At 36.9% G+C, this 21,764-nt stretch overlaps 1 protein-coding gene across 6 annotated transcripts in view; it reads left to right on the top strand.

Annotated features, from left to right (window-relative positions):
- Window positions 1-21,764, top strand: part of adgrf3b (adhesion G protein-coupled receptor F3b) — an 83,852-nt gene that overhangs the window by 31,701 nt on the left and 30,387 nt on the right. For 2 of the 6 annotated variants that reach the window (XM_062042358.1, XM_062042357.1), the window contains exons 1-7: window positions 1,126-1,315; window positions 10,349-10,433; window positions 10,573-10,585; window positions 15,277-15,432; window positions 16,802-16,930; window positions 19,813-19,874; window positions 19,946-20,004. In XM_062042358.1, coding sequence (XP_061898342.1) covers window positions 1,128-1,315; window positions 10,349-10,433; window positions 10,573-10,585; window positions 15,277-15,432; window positions 16,802-16,930; window positions 19,813-19,874; window positions 19,946-20,004 — 692 coding nt within the window. In that variant the 5' untranslated portion in view covers window positions 1,126-1,127. The other 4 variants (XM_062042360.1, XM_062042361.1, XM_062042359.1 and 1 more) reach the window with 4 other exon arrangements.

The following is a 21,764-nucleotide window of genomic DNA, read 5'->3' as shown; positions in this document are numbered from 1 at the left end:
CAAGTATGACACATAGAATAGACCTGCTATCCCCGTTTAAATAAGAACATTTCATTTCAGTAGGCCTTTAAATCCATGTCGTCAGGTCGAGTTTACTCCTGGTACCATGTCATGTTCGTGTTTGAAGGATGAGGCTGTTGATAACAAGCAACTTAGTTTTTAATGACTCACGTTCTCATTCGCATACATGTGTCTCCATGCAGTCTTGCTCTACCACCTTATGTGGCATGGTAAGCTGAATACTAACCAGTACTGCCCCCTAGCGGTCATACATGTAATAACATCTGATCATAACAGGAGTCAGCTCCAGCGTCATCGCATCCAATCATGTAGTCCGCTCCAGCGTTGTCGCAGCATCCTGTCCTGGAGTCAGCTCCAGCGTCGTTGTCGCAACCTGTTCTGCAGTCAGTTTCAGCGTTGTTGTCGCATCCTGTCACCTCCGTGACCTCCTGTCCTGCAGTCGCTTTTGCGACTTCCGGCTTGCCTGCTGCACAAGCATACTTGCCAACCCTCCCGATTTTTCCGGGAGACTCCGGAATTTCAGTGCCCCTCCCGAAAATCTCCCGGGGCAAACATTCTCCCGAATTTCTCCCGAATTTCTCCCGATTTTCACCCGGCCAACATTATTAAGGGTGTGTCGGGATGGCACTGCCTTTAGCGTCCTCTACAACCTGTCGACGCGTCACGAAAAGTGACTGCAAGACATACTTTATCAACAGCCATACAGGTCACACTGAGGGTGGTCGTATAAACAACTTTAACACTGTTACAAATATGCGCCACACTGTGAACCCACACCAAACAAGAATGACAAACACATTTCGGGAGAACATCCGCATCGTAACACAACATGAACACAACAGAACAAAAACCCAGAATCCCTTGCATCCCTAACTCTTCCGGGGTACAATATACACCCCCCTACCACCAACCCCCCCCCCCCCCCCCCCCCAACCCCCCCATCAGACGCCCACACACGGCCCCATCATCGTCCAAGAGTGTGGCCGTTTCATGGACGCCCTCCACGCTATCAGCAGCAATGCTCAGGACCTGGGCATGGACTGTTACAGCTGTTACGAATTCTGTCACGGCCTTATTTTGAGTTTGTTAGTGTTTTTCCATGTTTAATGTTGACTTCCTGTCCTGCACACTTATTTTGTCGTTCCACTTCCTTTGTGAGTGTCCTGCAGCGGCTTTATTTTGTCTTCCAGCGCACCTCTTTTGAGTTTAGTCCAGCTGGTGCTGCGGTCTTTGTCGGGAGCTTGCTATCTGTGTGGATGCTGTTGAACGCTGTTCCCTTGTCTGAGGCTTCCAAGTAAGTTTGTTTAGTCCGAAGTTTGTCTGCGCGTTCCCTAAAGCATTAGTCTTCGGTTGGCGTGCACCTCGCTGCACATGTGCATTCGTGTTTTTGCTTCTATGAAATATCTCCTACCTGCACGTCGTCTCCTGCTACCTTCTGCATCTTCAATCACAATAATCGCTATCATGCCTGTATTGTTATTAGTACAAGTAATATTTATTATTTATTGATTAATATTTGTTGTATTGTTACTAATACAAGTAATATGTATTGATAAATATGTGTTGGATTGTTATTACTACAGGTAATTATTATTTATGGAATAGTATTTGTTGTATTTTTATTAGTACAGGTAATATGTATTATTTATTGATTATATGTTGTGTTGTTATTAGTACAGGTCATATTTATTATTTATTTATTATTATTTGTTGTATTGTTATTACTACAGGTAATATTTATTATTTATTGATTGTGTTTTATTGTTCTTAGTACAAGTAATATGTATTATTTATTGATTAATATTTGTTGTATTGTTATTAGTACAAGTAATGTCTATTTTGTATTTATTAATATGTGTTGTATTGTTATTAGTACAAGTAATATTTATTATTTATTGATTATATTTTGTATTGTTATTAGTACAGGTAATATTTACTATTTATTGATTAATATTTGTTGTATTGGTATTACTACAGGTAATATTTATTATTTATTGATTGGGTTTTATTGTTCTTAGTACAAGTAATAATAACTATTTATTGATTAATACTTGTTGTATTGTTCTTAGCACGAGTAATATTTATTATTATTGATTAATATTTGTTGTATTGTTACGAGTACAAGTAATATTTATTGATGAATATTTGTCCTCTTGTTAATACTACAGGTAATATGCATTATGTATTGATTAATATTTGTCCTCTTGTTAATACTACAGGTAATATTTATTATTTATTGACTAATATGTGTTGTATTGTTCCTGATGGCTGCTGGTTAGCGCCTTGCATGGCAGCTCCCGCCATCAGTGTGTGAATGTGTGTGTGAATGGGTGAATGTCGAAATACTGTCAAAGCGCTTTGAGTACCTTGAAGGTAGAAAAGCGCTATACAAGTATAACCCATTTATCATTTATTTATTGTTATTAGTACAAGTAATATTTATTATTTATTGATTAATATTTGCAGTAATACGCAGATTCAAAGCTCACCTGAAGCGTATTATGGTTATTATGATTGTGTGTGTGTGTGTGTGTGTATGTTTCAACAGAGAGCTTTGACTAAGTTGTCATGCTCACACTGTCCGTCTTTGATACAAGTAGAAAAGAGCAGAATAAAATTCAAATTCACCAACGTTGTAAAATTCAAATATGTCGTCACAACTGAAGCAACACTTTCATGCGCAGCAACAACACAATATATATCAGCTTAAAGGCCTACTGAAACCCACTACTACCGACCACGCAGTCTGATAGTTTATATATTAATGATGAAATCTTAACATTGCAACACATGCCAATACGACCGGGTTAACTTATAAAGTGCAATTTTAAATTTCCCGCTAAACTTCCGGTTGAAAACGTCTATATATGATGACGTATGCGCGTGACGTCAATCGTTGGAACGGAAGTATTGGTACCCCATTGAATCCAATACAAAAAAGCTCTGTTTTCATCTTAAAATTTCACAGTATTCTGGACATCTGTGTTGGTGAATCTTTTGCACTTTGTTTAATGAACAATGAAGACTGCAAAGAAGAAAGTTGTAGGTGGGATCGGTGTATTAGCGGCTGGCTGTAGCAACACAACCAGGAGGGCTTTGACTTGGATAGCAGACGCGCTAGCCGACGCTAGCCGCCGACCGCACGGATGATCGGGTGAAGTCCTTCGTCCTTCCGTCGATCGCTGGAACGCAGGTGAGCACGGGTGTTGATGAGCAGATGAGGGCTGGCGTAGGTAGAGCGCTAATGTTTTTAGCATAGCTCTGTGAGGTCCAGTTGCTAAGTTAGCTTCAATGGCGTCGTTAGCAACAGCATTGTTAAGCTTCGCCAAGCTGGGAATTATTAACCGTGTAGTTACATGTCCATGGTTTAATAGTATTGTTGATCTTCTGTCTATCCTTCCAGTCAGGGATTTATTTATTTTGTTTCTATCTGCATTCGAGCCCGATGCTATCACGTTAGCTCAGTAGCTAAAGAGCTTCGCCGATGTATTGTTGTGGAGATAAAAGTCACTGTGAATGTCCATTTCGCGTTCTCGACTCTCATTTTCAAGAGGATATAGTATCCGAGGTGGTTTGAAATACAAATCCGTGATCCACAATAGAAAAAGGAGAAAGTGTGGAATCCAATGAACCCTTGTACCTAAGTTACGGTCAGAGCGAAAAAAGATATGTCCTGCACTGCACTGTAGTCCTTCACTCTCACTTTCCTCATCCACAAATCTTTCATCCTCGCACAAATTAATGGGGTAATCGTTGCTTTCTCGGTCCGAATCTCTCTCGCTGCATTGAAAACAATGGGAAAATGTGAGGAGTCCTTCCTCCGGTGACATCACGCTACTTCCGGTATAGGCAAGGCTTTTTTTTATCAGCGACCAAAAGTTGCGACTTTTATCGTCGTTGTTCTCTACTAAATCCTTTCAGCAAAAATATGGCAATATTGCGAAATGATCAAGTATGACACATAGAAGGGATCTGCTATCCCCGTTTAAATAAAAAAAATTCATTTCAGTAGGCATTTAATTGTAGTCTTACTTGTTGTGTTGTTTGTTGTCTTACTTTCATACGCATCAACAATACAACACATCAGCTTAATTGTTGTGTTACTTGTTATGTTGATTGTTGTTGTTGTTTTTTTACTTTCATATGCATCAACAATACAACAGATCAGCTTAATCGTGTTACTTTTTGTGTTTATTATTTTGTTACTTGTCGTGTTGATTGTTGTTACTTGTCGTGTTGATTGTAGTGTTACTTTTTGTTTTGCTATGTTGTGTTACAATGTTGTCTGTTGTGTTGTTGTGTTACTTGTTGTGATGATGGTTGTTGTTTGATGTCTTACTTGTTGTGTTTGATGTCTTACTTTCATAAGCATCAACAATACAACACATCAGCTTATATGTTGTTACTTGTTGTGTTGATTGTTGTCTTACTCGTTGTCTTACTTGTTGTGTTGTTTGTTGGGTTACTTGTTGTGTTGATTGTTGTGTTGATGATCTCACAAGTTATGTTGTTTGTTGTATTACTTCTTGTGTTGCTGTGTTGCGTTACTTGTGTTGTTGTTACTTGTGTTGTTGTTACTTTTTTTTGTTGTGTTACTTGTTGTGTTGTCTTACCTGTTGTGTTGTTTGTTGTCTTACTTATTGTGTTACTTGTTACATTTTGTGTTGCTGTGTTGTTTGTTGTGTTGTTGTGTTACTTGTTTTGTTGTTTGTTGTATTACGTGTGTTACTTGTTGCCTTACTTGTTGTGTTACTTGTAGTGTTGTTTGTTGTCTTACTTGTTGTGTTGTTTGTCTTACTTGTTGTGTTACTTGTCTTACTTGTTGTGTTGCTGTGCTGTGTTACTTTTTGTGTTGCTATGTTGTTTGTTGTGTTATTGGGTTACTTGTGTTGTTCGTTGTTACTCGTTGTGTTATCTTACTTGCTATTGTTTGTTGTCTTACTTGTTGTTACTTGTTGTCTTACTTGTTGTGTTACTTCTGTGTTTGTTGTCTTACTTTCATACGCATCAATAGTACAACACATCAGCTTAATTGTTGTTACTTGTTGTGTTGTTGTTTTTTGTTTTTTTACTTGTTGTGTTGTCTTACTTGTTGTGTTACGTGTTCTTACTTTTTGTGTGGCTATGTTGTTACTTTTGGTGTTGCTGCGTTGTGTTACTTGTGTTGTTCGTTGTGTTACTTGTTTCTTGTGTTACTTGTTTGTTGTGTTACTTGTAGTTTTGTTTTGTTGTCTTTCTTGTTGTGTTGTTTGTTGTCGTAATTGTTGTCTTACTTGCTGTGTTGCTATGGTGTGTTAGTTTTTGTGTTGCTATGTTGTTTGTTGTGCTTTTGTGTTACGTGTTGTGTTGTTCGTTGTTATTTGTTGTGTTGTTGTCTTACTTGTTGTGTTACTTTTGTGTTGTTTTACTCGTGTTACTTGTTGTCTTACTTGTTGGGTTACTTGCTGTCTTACTTGTTGTGTTACTTGTTGTGTTACTTGGTTTGTTGCATGTTGTGTTGCAGTCATCCTCATTTTGTTACATATAAGTACACAACAGTTGTGTTGCATTGATTGATTGCTTATTAGTCGCAATTATTAAAAAAAAAGCTTACATTAAAAATATTGATGTGCTAATAAACTCCTCCCTAAAAGGCCTAATTGCAAAGTGGCTGCAGGTGAGTCTCCTGGTTCCGCCTCTCATCTGCAAGCAGGTAAGTGAAAAACAAGATGGATGACAACCTTCAAGCCTTCTTCTCTTCTTCCTTGATCATGGTCCAAGCATTTGAGCAACCACTTATATCTTGGAGGATTTGCCCCTTTTTCCAATTTCCCTTGCCTTTTCTTTGACGCACTGCCATCAGAAGACTCGGTAGACTAAAAGGCAACTTAAAAGATTTCACAATGTAGTTTTTAGACACACAGACGACTGTATACTTGTACACAAAATAGTCAAAAGGGATTGAAGATTGATATCGTTGGAGTACAGTCAAAACACTGCACTTGTCCTTTTCTAAAACAAATATTACCTAAAATAATTGTATACCACAAATATTCCCCACAAATATATTTTATACCACAAATATTACCACAAACATTGTATACAACAAATATTGCCACTAACATTTTTATACCACAAATATTACCAAAATATTTCTATACCACAAATACTCCCAAAAATATTTTTTTACCATAATCATTACACATAAATATTTCTATACCACAAATGTTACCCACAAATATTTTTATACCACAAATATTGCAAGTATTTCTATAACACAAATATCACCCATATTTTTTATACCACAAATATTACCCACAAATACTTTTATACCATAAATATTACAAAAAATATTTCTTACCACAAATATTACCACAAACATTTTTATACCACAAATTTTACCAAAATATTTATATACCACTAATATTACCCACATATATTTTTAGATGACAAATATTACACACAAATATTGCTATACCACAAATATTACCCACAAATATGTATATGCCACAAATATTACCCACAAATATTTCTATGCTACAAATATTACCCACAAATATTTATACACCACAAATATTACCCTCAAATATTTCTATGCCACAAATATTTCCCAGAAATATTTATATACCACAAATATTACCCACAAATATTTGTATGCCACAAATATTTCTGTACCACACATATTTCAATACCACAAATATTTATACAACACAAATATTACCAACAAATATTTATATTACACAAATATTACCAACAAATATTTCTATGCCACAAATTTTACCCACAAAAGTTTCTATGCCACAAATATTACCCACAAATTTTTATATACCATAAATATTACCACAAGTATTTCTATACCACGAATATAACCCACACATTTTTATACCACAGATCTCACCCACACGTATTTTTATACCACAAATATTTTTATACCACAAATCTTACCCACAAGTATTTTTATACCACAAATATTTGTATACCATAAATAGTACCCACAAGTATTTTTATACCACAGATATTACCCACAATTATTAACCCCAATTATTACCCACAAATATATCTATATCACAAATATTACCCACAAATGTTTCTATACCACTAATATTATGGCAAATGTTTCTATATCACAAATATTACCACAATTATTTCTATACCACCATTATTATCCACAGATATTTTTATCCCACAAATATTACCACAAACATTTTTATACCATAAAATTATACCAAAGGTATTTCTATACCACAAATATTACCCACAAATATCTTTATACCTCAAATATTACCACAATGATTTATATACCATAAATATTACCACAAATATTTTATACCCCAAATATTACCACAAATGTTTGTATACCACAAATACTTCTATACCATGATTACCCACAAATATTTTTATACCACAATTATTTCTATACCTCAAATATTACCCACACATATTTTTATACCACACATATTACCCACAAATATTTCTACACCACAAATAATACGCCAAATGTTTCTATACCACAAATATTACGCCAAATGTTCCTACACCACAAATATTAGGCCAAATGTTTCTATACCACAAATATTACCACAATTATTTTTATATCGCAAGTATTACCACAAATATTTTATACCGCAAATTTTTGTATACCACAAGTATTACACACAAAAATTGATATACCACAAATATTACCCACAAATATTTCTCTACCACAAATCTTACCCACAACCATTTTTATACCACATATATTACCCACAAATATTTCTATACCACAAATATTACCCACAAATATTTATATACCACAAATACTTCTATACCACAAATATTACCCACAAATATTTGTATACCACAAATATTACCCACATATATTTCTATACCACAAATATTTCCTACACATATATCTATACCACAAATATTACCCACAAATATTTCTATACCACAAATATTTCTATTCCACAAATATCACCCACAAATATTTTATACCACAAATATTACCCCAAATATTTGTATACCACAAATATTACCCACAAATATATTTTATACCACAAATATTACCACTAACATTTTTATACCACAAATATTACCAAAATATTTCTATACCACAAATACTACCAAAAATATGTATTTACCATAAATATTACACATACATTTTTTTATACCACAAATATTACCACAAATATTTCTATACCACAAATATTACCCACAAAGATTTCTATACCACATATATTACCCACAAATCCTGTCCAGGAAGAGGAATCCATCCTGCCCAGATCTATTCTTCGGGGCCCACTAACATCGGACTCTGTGAGCAGATAGAGGTTCTGAGTCTTTGTATTGACTCCAAACTAACGTGGACCAGCCACCTGTCCAACATCTGCAAACGTGCTGGTCAACGTCTCGGAGCGCTATGCAAGCTGGCCAACAAGCTTGACCCTAAAGGCAAAGCCAACATCTGCAAGAGCCAGGTCAGGAGCATTATAGAGTACTCCTGCCTAGCCAAAATAAGGCTCTAAAGATCTTTGGCGTGGATGAGGAATTTTCCCTACAGCAGTTCGCCATCAGCAAGCAACAACTTCACACGCCCAGCTGTCCTGCGGACCTTAAAGCACTGCGACCCCCAGCCCACATCTCCAGTCGTATCACTTGGAGGGTACTACCAAGCCATGCCCTGGAAATCCCAAAGTCAAACACTAAAAGCCTCGACAGGAGCTTTCGCCACTCTATTACAATATGGAACAGCCTGCCCCCTGTGGTTGATGGAGACATTACATCAAGCAGTATTCATGCTTTTAATACTGAAACCCACTACTACCGACCACGCAGTCTGATAGTTTATATATCAATGATGAAATCTTAACATTGCAACACATGCCAATACGTTCGGGTTAATTTATAAAGTGCAATTTTAAATTTCCCGCTAAACTTCCGGTTGAAAACGTCTATGTATGATGACATATGCGCGTGACGTTAACGGTTGATACGGAAGTATTCGGACCCATTGAATCCAATACAAAAAAGCTCTGTTTTCATTTCATAATCCCACAGCATTCTGGACATCTGTGTTGGTGAATCTTTTGTAATTTGTTTAATGAACAATGGAGACTGCAAAGAAAAAAGTTGTAGGTGGGATCGGTGTATTAGCAGCGGACTACAGCAACACAACCAGGAAGACGGAGATGGATAGCAGACGCGTTAGCCGGCAAACTCACCTTAACTTCCTCCGTCTCGCCGACCGCATCTGTGATCGGGTGAAGTCCTTCGTCGCACCGTCGATCGCTGGAACGCAGGTGAGCACGGGTGTTGATGAGCAGATGAGGGCTGGCTGGCGTAGGTGGAGAGCTAATGTTTTTAGCATAGCTCTGTGAGGTCCGGTTGCTAAGTTAGCTTCAATGGCGTCGTTAGCAACAGCATTGTTAACCTTCACCAGCCTGGAAAGCATTAACCGTGTATTTGCATGACCATGGTTTAATAGTATTGTTGATTTTCTATCTATCCTTCCAGTCAGGGGTTTATTTCTTTTGTTTCTATATGCAGTTAAGCATGATGCTATCACGTTAGCTCGTAGCTAAAGTGCTTCACCGATGTATTGTCGTGGAGATAAAAGTCACTGTGAATGTCCATTTCGCATTCTCGACTCTCATTTTCAAGAGGATATAGTATCCAAGGTGGTTTAAAATACAAATCCGTGAGCCACAATAGAAAAAGGAGAGAGTGTTGAATCCAATGAGCCAGCTTGTTCCTAAGTTACGGTCAGAGCGAAAAAAGATATGTTTGCACTGCATTCTAGACCGTCACTCTAACGTTCCTCATCCACGAATCTTTCATCCTTGCTCAAATTAATGGGGTAATCGTCGCTTTCTCGGTCCGAATCGCTCTAGCTGCGTTGAAAACAATAGGAAAATATGAGGAAGCGAACAACCGACTACGTCACGCTACTTCCGGTAGGGGCAAGGCTTTTTTTTATCAGAGACCAAAAGTTGCGAACTTTATCGTCGTTGTTCTATACTAAATCCTTTCAGCAAAAATATGGCAATATCGCGAAATGATCAAGTATGACACATAGAATGGATCTGCTATCCCCGTTTAAATAAAAAAAATTAATTTCAGTAGGCCTTTAAGAAGAGGCTGAACAAACACCTCCTCAGTTTGTGACTGTAATCCCTCAAGGACTTGTAATCATCAAACATTTAGTTCATATATACCTCTGAGTAGATGCAGATCAGTGATAGGTTCTTGGAATTCATTTTCCTAAACCTGAATCTGTATTAAAAATACCACAAATATTATTTTTACACCACAAATATTACCCACAAATATTTTGATACCACAAATATTACTCAGATATCCTTTTTTGCAGATTTTCCAAGTATTGTTTTGTGTCAAGAAGTACAATGCTTGCCACGGTGTTGCTGTACCTGATTGCAGCTTTCAAGTATTCACAGGTACTCTTTCTTCTAGTGTGTACAAAGTACTACAGTAGGAAGAATACAACAACTGCACAGTAATATTTGTTAATACAGTAAACGATCTGTGTCAAAATATTTAATGTTTTCAATTTCTTCTCTCTTCTTTTCTTTGCAGGTTCTTGCTGCTGGTATGTACCAACATTACTAGTATTACTACTACTAATTAATTAATTGTATCATTCTTATAAGGCTGAAACGACTCGTCGACGTCATTGGTTACGTAAATACGTCGACGCCGTTTTTGTGCGTCGACGCGTCGCATATTTACGTCACACTACCGTCATGGCGAAGCGCAAAGCAGACGATCAAAGCAGACGATGCGAGCGGTGCGAGCGAGGGAAAAAAATCACGCCAAAAGTCGTCAAAAGTGTGGGAGTATTTCAATAAACGGCCTAATAATGTTGTTGTATGCACGCTGTGTCGAGCGGAAATGACCTATCATAGCAGCACAACGGCTATGAACGAACGTTTGAAAAGAAAACCATCAACTAGTCAATCGTCCGCGCGAGGATACGTTGTCATCATTACACAAAAACATGAATGTGTCATTTGTATCTGCTAGGGGTGTAACGGTACGTGTTTTGTATTGAACCGTTTCGGTACGGGGGTGTACCAAACGAGTTTCTAAGCTAAAGCTAACTTTAGCTGCTAAAGTCTTAACAATAACAAGCTGCTTTGCTCCTTATGCTTCTGTCTCAGCACGCAGCATTGTCTCACCCACACAACCATCTGATTGGTACACACGAAGCATTATCAGCCAATCAGCAGTGCATATTGAAAACGTTACCAGCCAATCAGCAGTGCGTATTCAGAGCGCATGTAGTCAGCGCTTCAGCGTCGAGCAGATAGGTGTTTAGCAGGTGAGCATCAGGAAGCGGACTCTCCCCAAATGATAATAAACACCTCCCAGTCAACTACTAATAACATCACTATGAGCCTGTTGACCTTCTAGAAACTTAAACTGCAGCTCAGCTCACTCGCAGTCCTGGCTTGAGGTGAAGGCTAATTACCTCTCAGTTCCAGCCACATCGTCCCCTTCTGAGCGCCTATTTTCAGCTGCTGGGAATATTGTAAACAAGAAAAGAACCAGAGCATGTACACATGCTAACCTTTCTTCATTACAACTGTTAGTCACTCATTGGAATGAGTAGAATTGGTTATTGTGTACTGTGTTGGACTGGATGTTTATTTTGCACATTTTAAAAGCAATACTTAATGTTTACAGTGCTCCAGAATATTTAGATTGGCACTTTTTTGTATTGGATGTTTATCTTTATTTTTGCACATTTTAGCAAATAAGCAATACTTTCACTTTTGTTGAAATGTTTACACTGTTGTTACAGAATATTTCGTTTTGCACTTTTTTGTATTGGATGTTTATCTTTATTTTTGCACATTTTAAAGCAAAATAAGCAATAATTTTACTTTTGAAATGCTTATACTATTGCAGAATATTAAGATTTGCACTGGATGTTGACTTTTATATTTGCACATTAAAACGCAAATAAGCTACTTTTAATTTTGTTAAATGTTAAAAGTTTTAAATGTTTACATTGTTACAGAATATTTAGTCATGTTCTTGTCAATGTTGACTGAGTGGCCATACTTCTTTTTTTTTGTAAATAAAAGCCATGCCTTTTGAAAAAACTGGCCTACATTTATTTTTTCATCTTCATTTTGAATAAAAAAATAATCGGTAAAAGGAAAAATAATCTATAGATTAATCGAAGAAAAAAAATCTATAGATTAACCAATTAATCGAAAAAAATAATCTATAGATTAATCGATAGAAAAATAATCGTTAGCTGCAGCCCTACATTCTTATTAGTATTACTACTATCACTGTTAATCCTATTACTATTGGTAGTATTACCATTACTAGTATAACTTTTACTCATAACACTATTTCTTGTATTACTATTACTAATACTTTTATTAGCATTACTATTACTACTAAAACTATTGCTGATATTACTATTACTAATAGTACTATTACACCTATTACTTCTACTAGAATTACTATTACTAATGTTATTATTAGTATTACTATTACTAGTGCTATTACCACTACTACTACTATTGCCGATATTAGTATTACTATTACTAATACTAGTTATATTAGTATTACTAGTATTACAAATTATATTATTACAAATACTAGTTCTACTATTATTACTAGTATTACAAATATTACTATAGTTTGTATTACTGTTACTAATCCTATTATTAATTCTATTACGAGTATTTATTTTACTAGTACTATTACTATTCCTAATAGGATTACAAGTAGGGCTGTGAATCTTTGGGTGTCCCACGATTCGATTCAATATCGATTTTTGGGGTCACGAATCGATTCAAAATCGATTTTTTTTTAATTCAACACGATTCTCGATTCAAAAACTGTTTTTTTCCCGATTCAAAAGGTTTCTCTATTCATTCAATACATAGGATTTCAGCAGGATCTACCCCAGTCTGCTGACATGCAAGCAGAGTAGAAGATTTTTGTAAAAAGCTTTTATAATTGTAAAGAACAATGTTTTATCAACTGATTGCAATAATGTAAATTTGTTTTAACTATTAAATGAACCAAAAATATGACTTATTTTATCTTTGTGAAAATATTGGACACAGTGTGTTGTCAAGCTTACGAGATGCGATGCAAGTGTAAGCCACTGTGACACTATTGTTCTTTTTTATAAATATCTAATGATAATGTCAATGAGGGATTTTTAATCACTGCTATGTTGAAATTGTAACTAATATTGATACTGTTGTTGATAATATTCATTATTGTTTCACTACTTTTGGTTTGTTTTGTGTCGTGTTTGTGTCTCCTCTCAATTGCTCTTTTTATTGCAGTTCTGAGTGTTGCTGGGTCGGGTTTGGTTTTGGAATTGAATTGCATTGTTATGGTATTGCTGTGTATTGTTTTGTTGGATTGATTAATTAAAAAAATTAATAAAAAATAAAAAAATCGATTTTTTAAAACTGAGAATCGATTCTGAATCGCACAACGTGAGAATCGCGATTCGAATTTGAATCGATTTTTTCCCACACCCCTAATTACAAGTGTTACTTTTGCAAATAGTATTACTAGTATTGCTATTCTTAATAGTATTACTAGTATTACAGTTACTCTTTAGCTATTACTCATATTACTAGTATTACTATTACTAATCGTATTACTACTACGACTGTTACTCTTATTAGTATCACTATTGGCTAGTGTGTGTGTGACAATCATGGGTACTTTAACTTTAACTTTTACTACTACAACTAATACCACTAATAGTATTGCTATGACTAGTATTATGACTAGAAAACAACATAATATTTGTGTTTAAGGACGTTGACTTTCTCATTTTCTACACTTTGATGTATTGTGTCCCTAATAAACTGTCTCTTCCTTCAAATCACACATGCTATTATTATACAGTATATGCAAATATGACTGGTTATTACTATAATTATTATTATTATTTTTGTCTTTATTATTATCATATTTTTTCAATTTTTTTATTGCTTTCGGCTTGTCTTGCACTCTTGGAACTTGTTGATGATTTAGTGTTCCTGCGTTTGGCGTTTTTATATTCTCTTGTAATTAAACAATTGTAAAATTTGATGTTAAAACTGAAAATAACAAATCAAAAACTCATTCAAACTCAGCTTTCAATCCATAAAGTACATTTTATTACAGTAGTGTCTGGGCTAGACACCAACTTGACTGCAGATATCACTTTCCACCAGATGAGGGCTACATTTGACCACAATTTGGAGGAACACATTATTCTGTTGCAACTAAAAGTCGCTGTCATAACTGCCATGACAAAGTCGTGTACAAACAGAGAGAAGGGGTCAATGATTGGTCAAACGGCCCACATGTGACCCCAGGGCGCCATGTTAGATGCCTGTCTGAAGCCGACACTGCACTTCCTCATTATACATTGATTATGTAAAATATTAACACAGTAAAAGTACAGGCATATATAGTGCAGTGATTACAAACAATACATTGATTATGTAAAATATTTAAAAAAGTAAAAGTAAGGGCAAGAGAGAGACTCTGAGTAGAGCCGCTGCTCCTTCGCTTGGAAAGGAGCCAGCTTAGGTGGTTCGGGCATCTCGTGCGGATGCCTCACGAGCGTCTCCCTAGGGGGGTCCTCGCTGCACGTCCCACTGGGAGGAGACCCCGTGGCAGGCCAAGGACCAGATGGGGGGATTGCATCTCCTCTCTGGCCTGGGAACGCTTCGGGATTCCCCAGGGGGAAGTTGCTAATGTTGCTCTGGAGAGGGAAGTCTGGGGGTCTCTGCTGGAGCTGTGCCCCCGCGACCCGATTCCGGATAAGCGGGGCAAATATAACGCATCATTTCTGTGTAATTGTTCGTCCAAAGTTGATGAGGATTTTGGCAAACATAGTTCAATATGTTTATTTCTGGTGGTTGTGTATTTTCTGACATACATTTGGCTGTTGGGAGCGTGTTAGAGAGCGCAGTGCTTGAAATATGACCGCAAAACTGCCCCAAAATTACACTTTGACGAGATAAAAAGTATGTCTCATTGTAAGTTTATGAGCTGGACTATATTTAAAAAAATATATAGTCTCATTAATAGTTTATTTTGTCAGGAAAACTAACGTCAGAACGACTGCATGCATCCGGGCACAGCCCCACACGTCCTTGGTAGCTAACATGGCGCCTGTTTAGTTGTCCAGACTCTCTCCATACACTCTGCCCCATAAGAGAGAGAGTGTGTGTGTGTGTGTGTGTGTGTGTGTGTGTGCGTGTGTGTGTGCGTACTTACTATGTGGTGTTTTTTTAGACAAAGTCTACATTGCTGACATTTTGTTGGAAAGTGATGAGCAGTTGCAAGCGTTGACCATCATGTCCGTCTTCAATACCACAAGTGACCTGCAAGTGACAAACGTCAATGGAACTTGCCACAAAGTGACGCTTGTGGAAAGTCAACTTGTCGCAGGTACATCACACACACACACACACACACACACACACTCATGCAATCACACACACACACACACACACACACACACACACTTACAATCATAACTACCATAATACATAAAAACGCACCCATAACTGACTGATTAGATGTGATGGGCAGTAGCAACGCAACAAGTCGTGTTGCTACAATACTAATACTAAACACGTTTAGATGATGATGAGGATGGTGATGATGATGATGATGATGATAGTGATTGTGATAATGATAATAGTGATTTTGATGATGAAGATGGTGATGATGATAGTGATTCTGATGATGAGGATGGTGATGATAGTGATTCTGATGATGATGATGATGATAGTGATTCTGATGAGGATGGTGATGATGATGATAGTGCTTCTCATTAAGAGGGTGATGAAGATAGTAATTGTGATGATGATGATTGTGATGATGATAGTGATTGTGATGATGATTGTGATTGTGGTGATGATGATGATTGTGATGATGATGACAGTGATTGTGATGATGATGATGATTGTGATGATGATAGTGATTGTGATGATGATGATTATGATGATGATGATAGTGATTGTGATGATGATGATGATTGTGATAATGATGATGATAGTGATTGTGATGATGATGATAGTGATTATGATGATGATGATGTAAGTGATTGTGATGATGTGATGATGATGATTGTGATGATCATGATAGTGATTGTAATGATGATCATGATAGTGATTGTGATGATGACGATGATGATAGTGATTCTGAGGATGGTGATGATTGTGATGATGATGATGATGATAGTGATTGTGATTGTGATGATTATGATTGTGATTGTGATTGTGATGATGATAATGAGTGTGATAATGATGATCATAGTGATTTTGATGATGAGGTTGGTGATGCAGTTGATGATGATGATGATTGTGATGATGATGATGATGATGATGATAGTGATTGTGATGATGATGATGATTTGAGTTACATATAATGGAGAGTAACTAGTTACTGAATTACATATAATGGAGAGGAACTAGGAGCTCAGTTACATATAATAGAGAGTGACTAGTAGCTGAGTTACATATAATGGAGAGTAATTAGTAGCCTATTTACATTTAATGAAGAGTAACAAGTAGTTGAGTTACATATAATGGAGAGTAACTAGTATCTAAATGTGACGTATAATGGACAGTCATTAGTAGCCTAGTTACATTTAATGGAGAGTAACTAGTGTCTGAGTTACATATAATGAAGATTAACTAGTAACTTAGTTCAATTGAGAGTAACCAGTAGTTTAGTTACTTTTGTACATTGTCACAATGAAAAGAAAGTTGTTGTTGTGTCAAATGGTAACCAAAGTGTATTGTGTTTCTAGTTTGTGGAATTGTTGGCAACACTTCTTGTTGTGTTGGTTGTCATGGCAACAAGAGGATGGATGACAACAACGTCACATGCAACAGCGGCTGTGCAACTTTGTGCACACAACGATTGTTGCCTATTGAAGGTGATGTTTATGAATATTTAAAGAAATCATCTGTTTGCTTGTCACGCCCACAAAGTACAGTAATATCATTTACCAGTATACTAAGTGTTAGAAGTATATAGTACAGGTGTATATAGTGCAGGTGTATATATTACAGGTGTATATATTACAGGTGTACATAGTGCAGGGGTATATAGTGCAGGTGTACATACTACAGGTGTATATATTACAGATGTATAAAGTACAGGTGTATGGAGTAAAGGTGTATATACTACAGGTGTATATATTACAGATGTATATATTACAGATGTATATAGTGCAGGTGTATATATCACATGTGTATGTAGTGAAGGTGTTTATAGTGCAGGTGTATATATTACAGATGTATATAATACAGGTGTATATATTACAGATGCATTAAGTACAGGTGTATATATTACAGGTGTATATAGTACAGGTGTATATATTACAGGTGTATGTATTGAAGGTAGAAAAGCACTATACAAGTATAACCCAATTAGTACAGTTGTATATAGTACAGGTACTCCAGACGCTCCCATCAAGACTGGTTTGATCAAAACAACGTCAATATCCAACAACTAATCAATTAGAAGAGAGCTGCCCACCTGCTATGGGAGAACCGCCCTAATTGCACTTGCTTGCGACACTTTCAGGAAGCAAAGCAGAAGTGCCAGCGAAGGCTCCAAGAAATGCGGAACTTCTGGTGGCAAGACAAAGCAAATGAGATCCAAACCTACGAAGACAGCAGAGACATTCACCGCTCTTGTTTTAATTTTCCTGAGGGAACTCTCCTGAAGGAATCAATAAAGTACTATCTATCTATCTATCTATCTATCTATCTATCTATGCGGCAACAAAGGAAATCTTTGGCCTTCGTCATGGAGGTATCAACACCCTCCAGTCTGTCGACGGGGCAACGACCCTTACAGAAGATCAAGTTATCCCCGACTGGTGGAAAGAACACTTGCATGCACTCCTGAATCGCCCATCTACAGTGGCTGATGACCTGCTTTGTAAAGTTCCCCAACTGCCTGTCAGGGACTGGTTGTCACTCCATCCCTCCTATATCGAGTTTCAGAAGGCGTTAAGCTGCATAAAGACAAGAAAGACCCCCTGACCAGACAACATCCCCTTAGAAGTCATCTCTCATGGCCTTGAAGACCAGGCTATTCATGACAAGACGAAGGCTGTTCCTGCAGACTTGAAGGATCACTACCATCTTTAAGAAGGGTGACCGCTCCCTTTGCGGAAACTCCCGCGGCATCTCCCTCCTCAGCATCGCTAGAAAGATTTTGCACGGGTAGAAGTCCTTCCGTAATCACAGTCCGGCTATTGGCCATCTCATCAATCACTGACATGATTTTCTGCGCTCGCCTGCTTCAGGAGAAGTCTCGAGAGCAACGACGACCACTCTTTTTAATTTTTTGGGACCTAGAAAAAGGCTTTTGATAGCGTACCAAGACCAGCAATGTGGGCCACCTTGAGACATTTCGGCTGCTCTGATGGGATGACTGGCCGCGTCGTGATCATAACACCATCTCTGACTCCTTTCCCATCACCGCTGGACTGAAGCAGGGCTGTGTTCTAGCCCACACCCTCTTTTCACTCTACCTTGGGGCTATAATCCATGAGCCTCCTGACACGGCCTGTGGCATCCAACTTCGCTACCGAATGGATGGAGGACTTTTTAACACTGGGCGTCTTGCGCGCGCGCTGACTCACAACCTTGGTCACAGTGCGGGAGCTGCAGTATGTGGACGACAACGCAATACCTGTGGACACAGTTTCCAACCTCCAGAATACTATTGATCTCTTTGATAGTGCCTACTCTTGCTTCGGTCTCACTGTCAGCATTACAAAGACTAAGATCCTAGTGCAGGGAGACCCGTGCCATCCTCCTCCACACACCAGCAATGTACGATTTCGTGGAAAAGTCCTCGAGACTGTGAAAGCTGTCCCATAATGTAGAAGTTACCTTGCCAGTGATTGCATTTTGCAGAAGGATATCGACAACAAAATTTGTTCTGCACATTCGGCTTTTCGGGGGCTCTCCAAAGGTGTCTTCCTAAACCATAACCTTAGTTTCCATACCAAAATCATGGTGTTCAGAGTGGTCGTTCTTTCTACCCTTCTGTACGGCTGTTGGTTTTGTATAGGCGGAATGTGAAAAAAACGCTTCCAACAGCAGAAACTTTGTGCAATCCTGAATATCAAATGGCAAGTCTTTGTCACAAATGAGTGTTTCCTTCTCTGAGTCAACCTCCCTAGCATAGAAGTAAAGATGGCATGACACCGCCTCTGCTGGACAGGACATGTCAGTGGACTGCCCACACCCCGACTCTCTCTCGTCAGATCCTGTTCTCGCAACTTGTATCCGGCACAAGACCCCAGGGAGCCCCCAAACGAAGATTCCGCGACCAACTAAAGACCACTCTCCTCCGCTGCAACATTGACCCTGCCACCTGGGAGACCCTTGCAAAGACCGCCCTGAGTGGAAGCATACTATCATTCAAGGAACAGACCGCATGGAAAGTGAAGAACGTTGTGTGCAGAGGCCAAGAGAGAACAATGCAAAGAACGGCTTCTTCTTCCCTAGTACAGATGTATATAGTACAGGTGTATGTACTACAGGTGTATATATTGTGTATGTAGTACAGGTATATGTAGTACAGGGGTGTACATATTACAGGTGTGTATATAGTACAGGTGTATGTAGTACAGGTGTATACTGTATAGTACAGGTGTATATATTACAGTATGTTTACGGTCACCCAGGTGAATACAGGTCCAAATATTAAACTTGTTGAATATTTGTATATTTCACCACTCATGTATTTATTATTTGAGTGACCTTTTCTGTCAAAACTCTTGCATCACCAAAGTTCACCTGAACATCAAGGCAGAACTCACTGCAACTACTTGGGATTCAAACAAAACTGGACAGGTACCTTTTACTACTCTTATTTTTTTTTGTATTTCAATTCTGCACAATTCTCAATCTTATTATTTTTCAAGGTTCAAACTGCCTTTGGAGGCCTCAACGGATTTCAGCACTTCAAAATCACTCCTCTGAGGTAGTAATATTACTATAGAGCATTTATTAATACTATATGTATGTATATATATATACATGAATATGTATGTATGTATATATATATACATACATACATACATACATACATACATACATACATACATACATATTTATATATATATATATATATATATATATATATGTATATATATATATATATATATATATATATATATATATATATATATATATATATATATATATATATATATATATGTATATATATGTATATATAAATATGTATATATATATATATATATATATATATATATATATATATATATATATATATATATATATATATATATATATATATATATATATATATATATATTAGGGCTGTGAATCTTTGGGTGTCCCACGATTCGATTCAAAATCGATTCTTGGGGTCACGATTCGATTCAAAATCGATTTTTTTTCAATTCAACACGATCCTCGATTCAAAAACGATATAGATATATATTTTTTTTTTAATGAAAACAATACACAACAATACCATATTAATGCAATACAATTTCAAAACCAAACCCGACCCAGCAACATTCAGAAAAGCAATAAACAGAGCAATTGAGGACACACAAACATGACACGGAACAATCTAAAAGTAGTGAGACAAGAATGAATATTTTTAACAACAGTATCAATATTAGTAACAATTTCAACATAGCAGTGATTAAAAATCCCTCATCCCTCTACCTACTCAGTGGCCTAGTGGTTAGAGTGTCCGCCCTGAGATCGGTAGGTTGTGAGTTCAGACCCCAGCCGAGTCATACCAAAGACTATAAAAATGGGACCCATTACCTCCCTGCTTGGCACTCAGCATCAAGGGTTGGAATTGGGGGTTAAATCACCAAAAATGATTCCCGGGCGCAGCACCGCTGCTGCCCACTGCTCCCCTCACCTCCCAGGGGGTGATCAAGGGGATGGGTCAAATGCAGAGGACAAATTTCACCACACCTAGTGTGTGTGTGACAATCATTGGTACTTTAACTTTAACTTTAACTTTAACTTTAATTGATATTATCATTACAAACATTAATAAATAAAAATTAAAAGGAACAATAGTGTCACAGTGGCTTACACTTGCATTGCATCTCATAAACTTTACACCACATTGTGTCAAATATTTTCCACAATGATATAATAAGTCATATTTTGGTTCATTTAATAGTTAGAACAAATTTAAATAATGGATCCCATATTCCAATATATGACTCATTATTATCTAAACTAAATGCAGTTTTTTTCTACTGATATCATCTCCATAGCTTGTGTGTACCAGTCAGTATGAGTTGGACTATCAACATCTATCCATTTTTTTAATATTACCCTTTTTGTTATTATGCATATTGAAAGAAATGCATTTTTACTCTTTGATGACATGTTACTAAATTAATGGAGATACCCAAGAATACAAGTTTGCAGTGTCATTGGGATGTTTATATTAAGGAATGTGATTGCTTCTTTTGTTGTTTTCAACCATAACTCTTTTATTCTCTGACATTCCCACAATAAATGAACAAGAGTTGCCTCAGCTGCCCGACAGTTCATACATAACTTGCTATCTACTACACCAATTTTAAACAGCTGAGAAGATGTAAAATACAATCTATTTAATATCTTAAATTGAGTCAGTTTATCTTTAATGCTTCTAAAGGGCTTAATGGCATTTTTCCAAATATCATTCCATGATATGTCTCTTTCATCTATAATGTTTAAGTCCATCATCCATTTCCCAAC

The sequence above is a fragment of the Entelurus aequoreus genome, linkage group LG03, assembly GCF_033978785.1.
Source record: "Entelurus aequoreus isolate RoL-2023_Sb linkage group LG03, RoL_Eaeq_v1.1, whole genome shotgun sequence".
Lineage (NCBI taxonomy): Eukaryota > Metazoa > Chordata > Actinopteri > Syngnathiformes > Syngnathidae > Entelurus > Entelurus aequoreus.
This window is presented reverse-complemented; position numbering and strand designations above follow the sequence as displayed.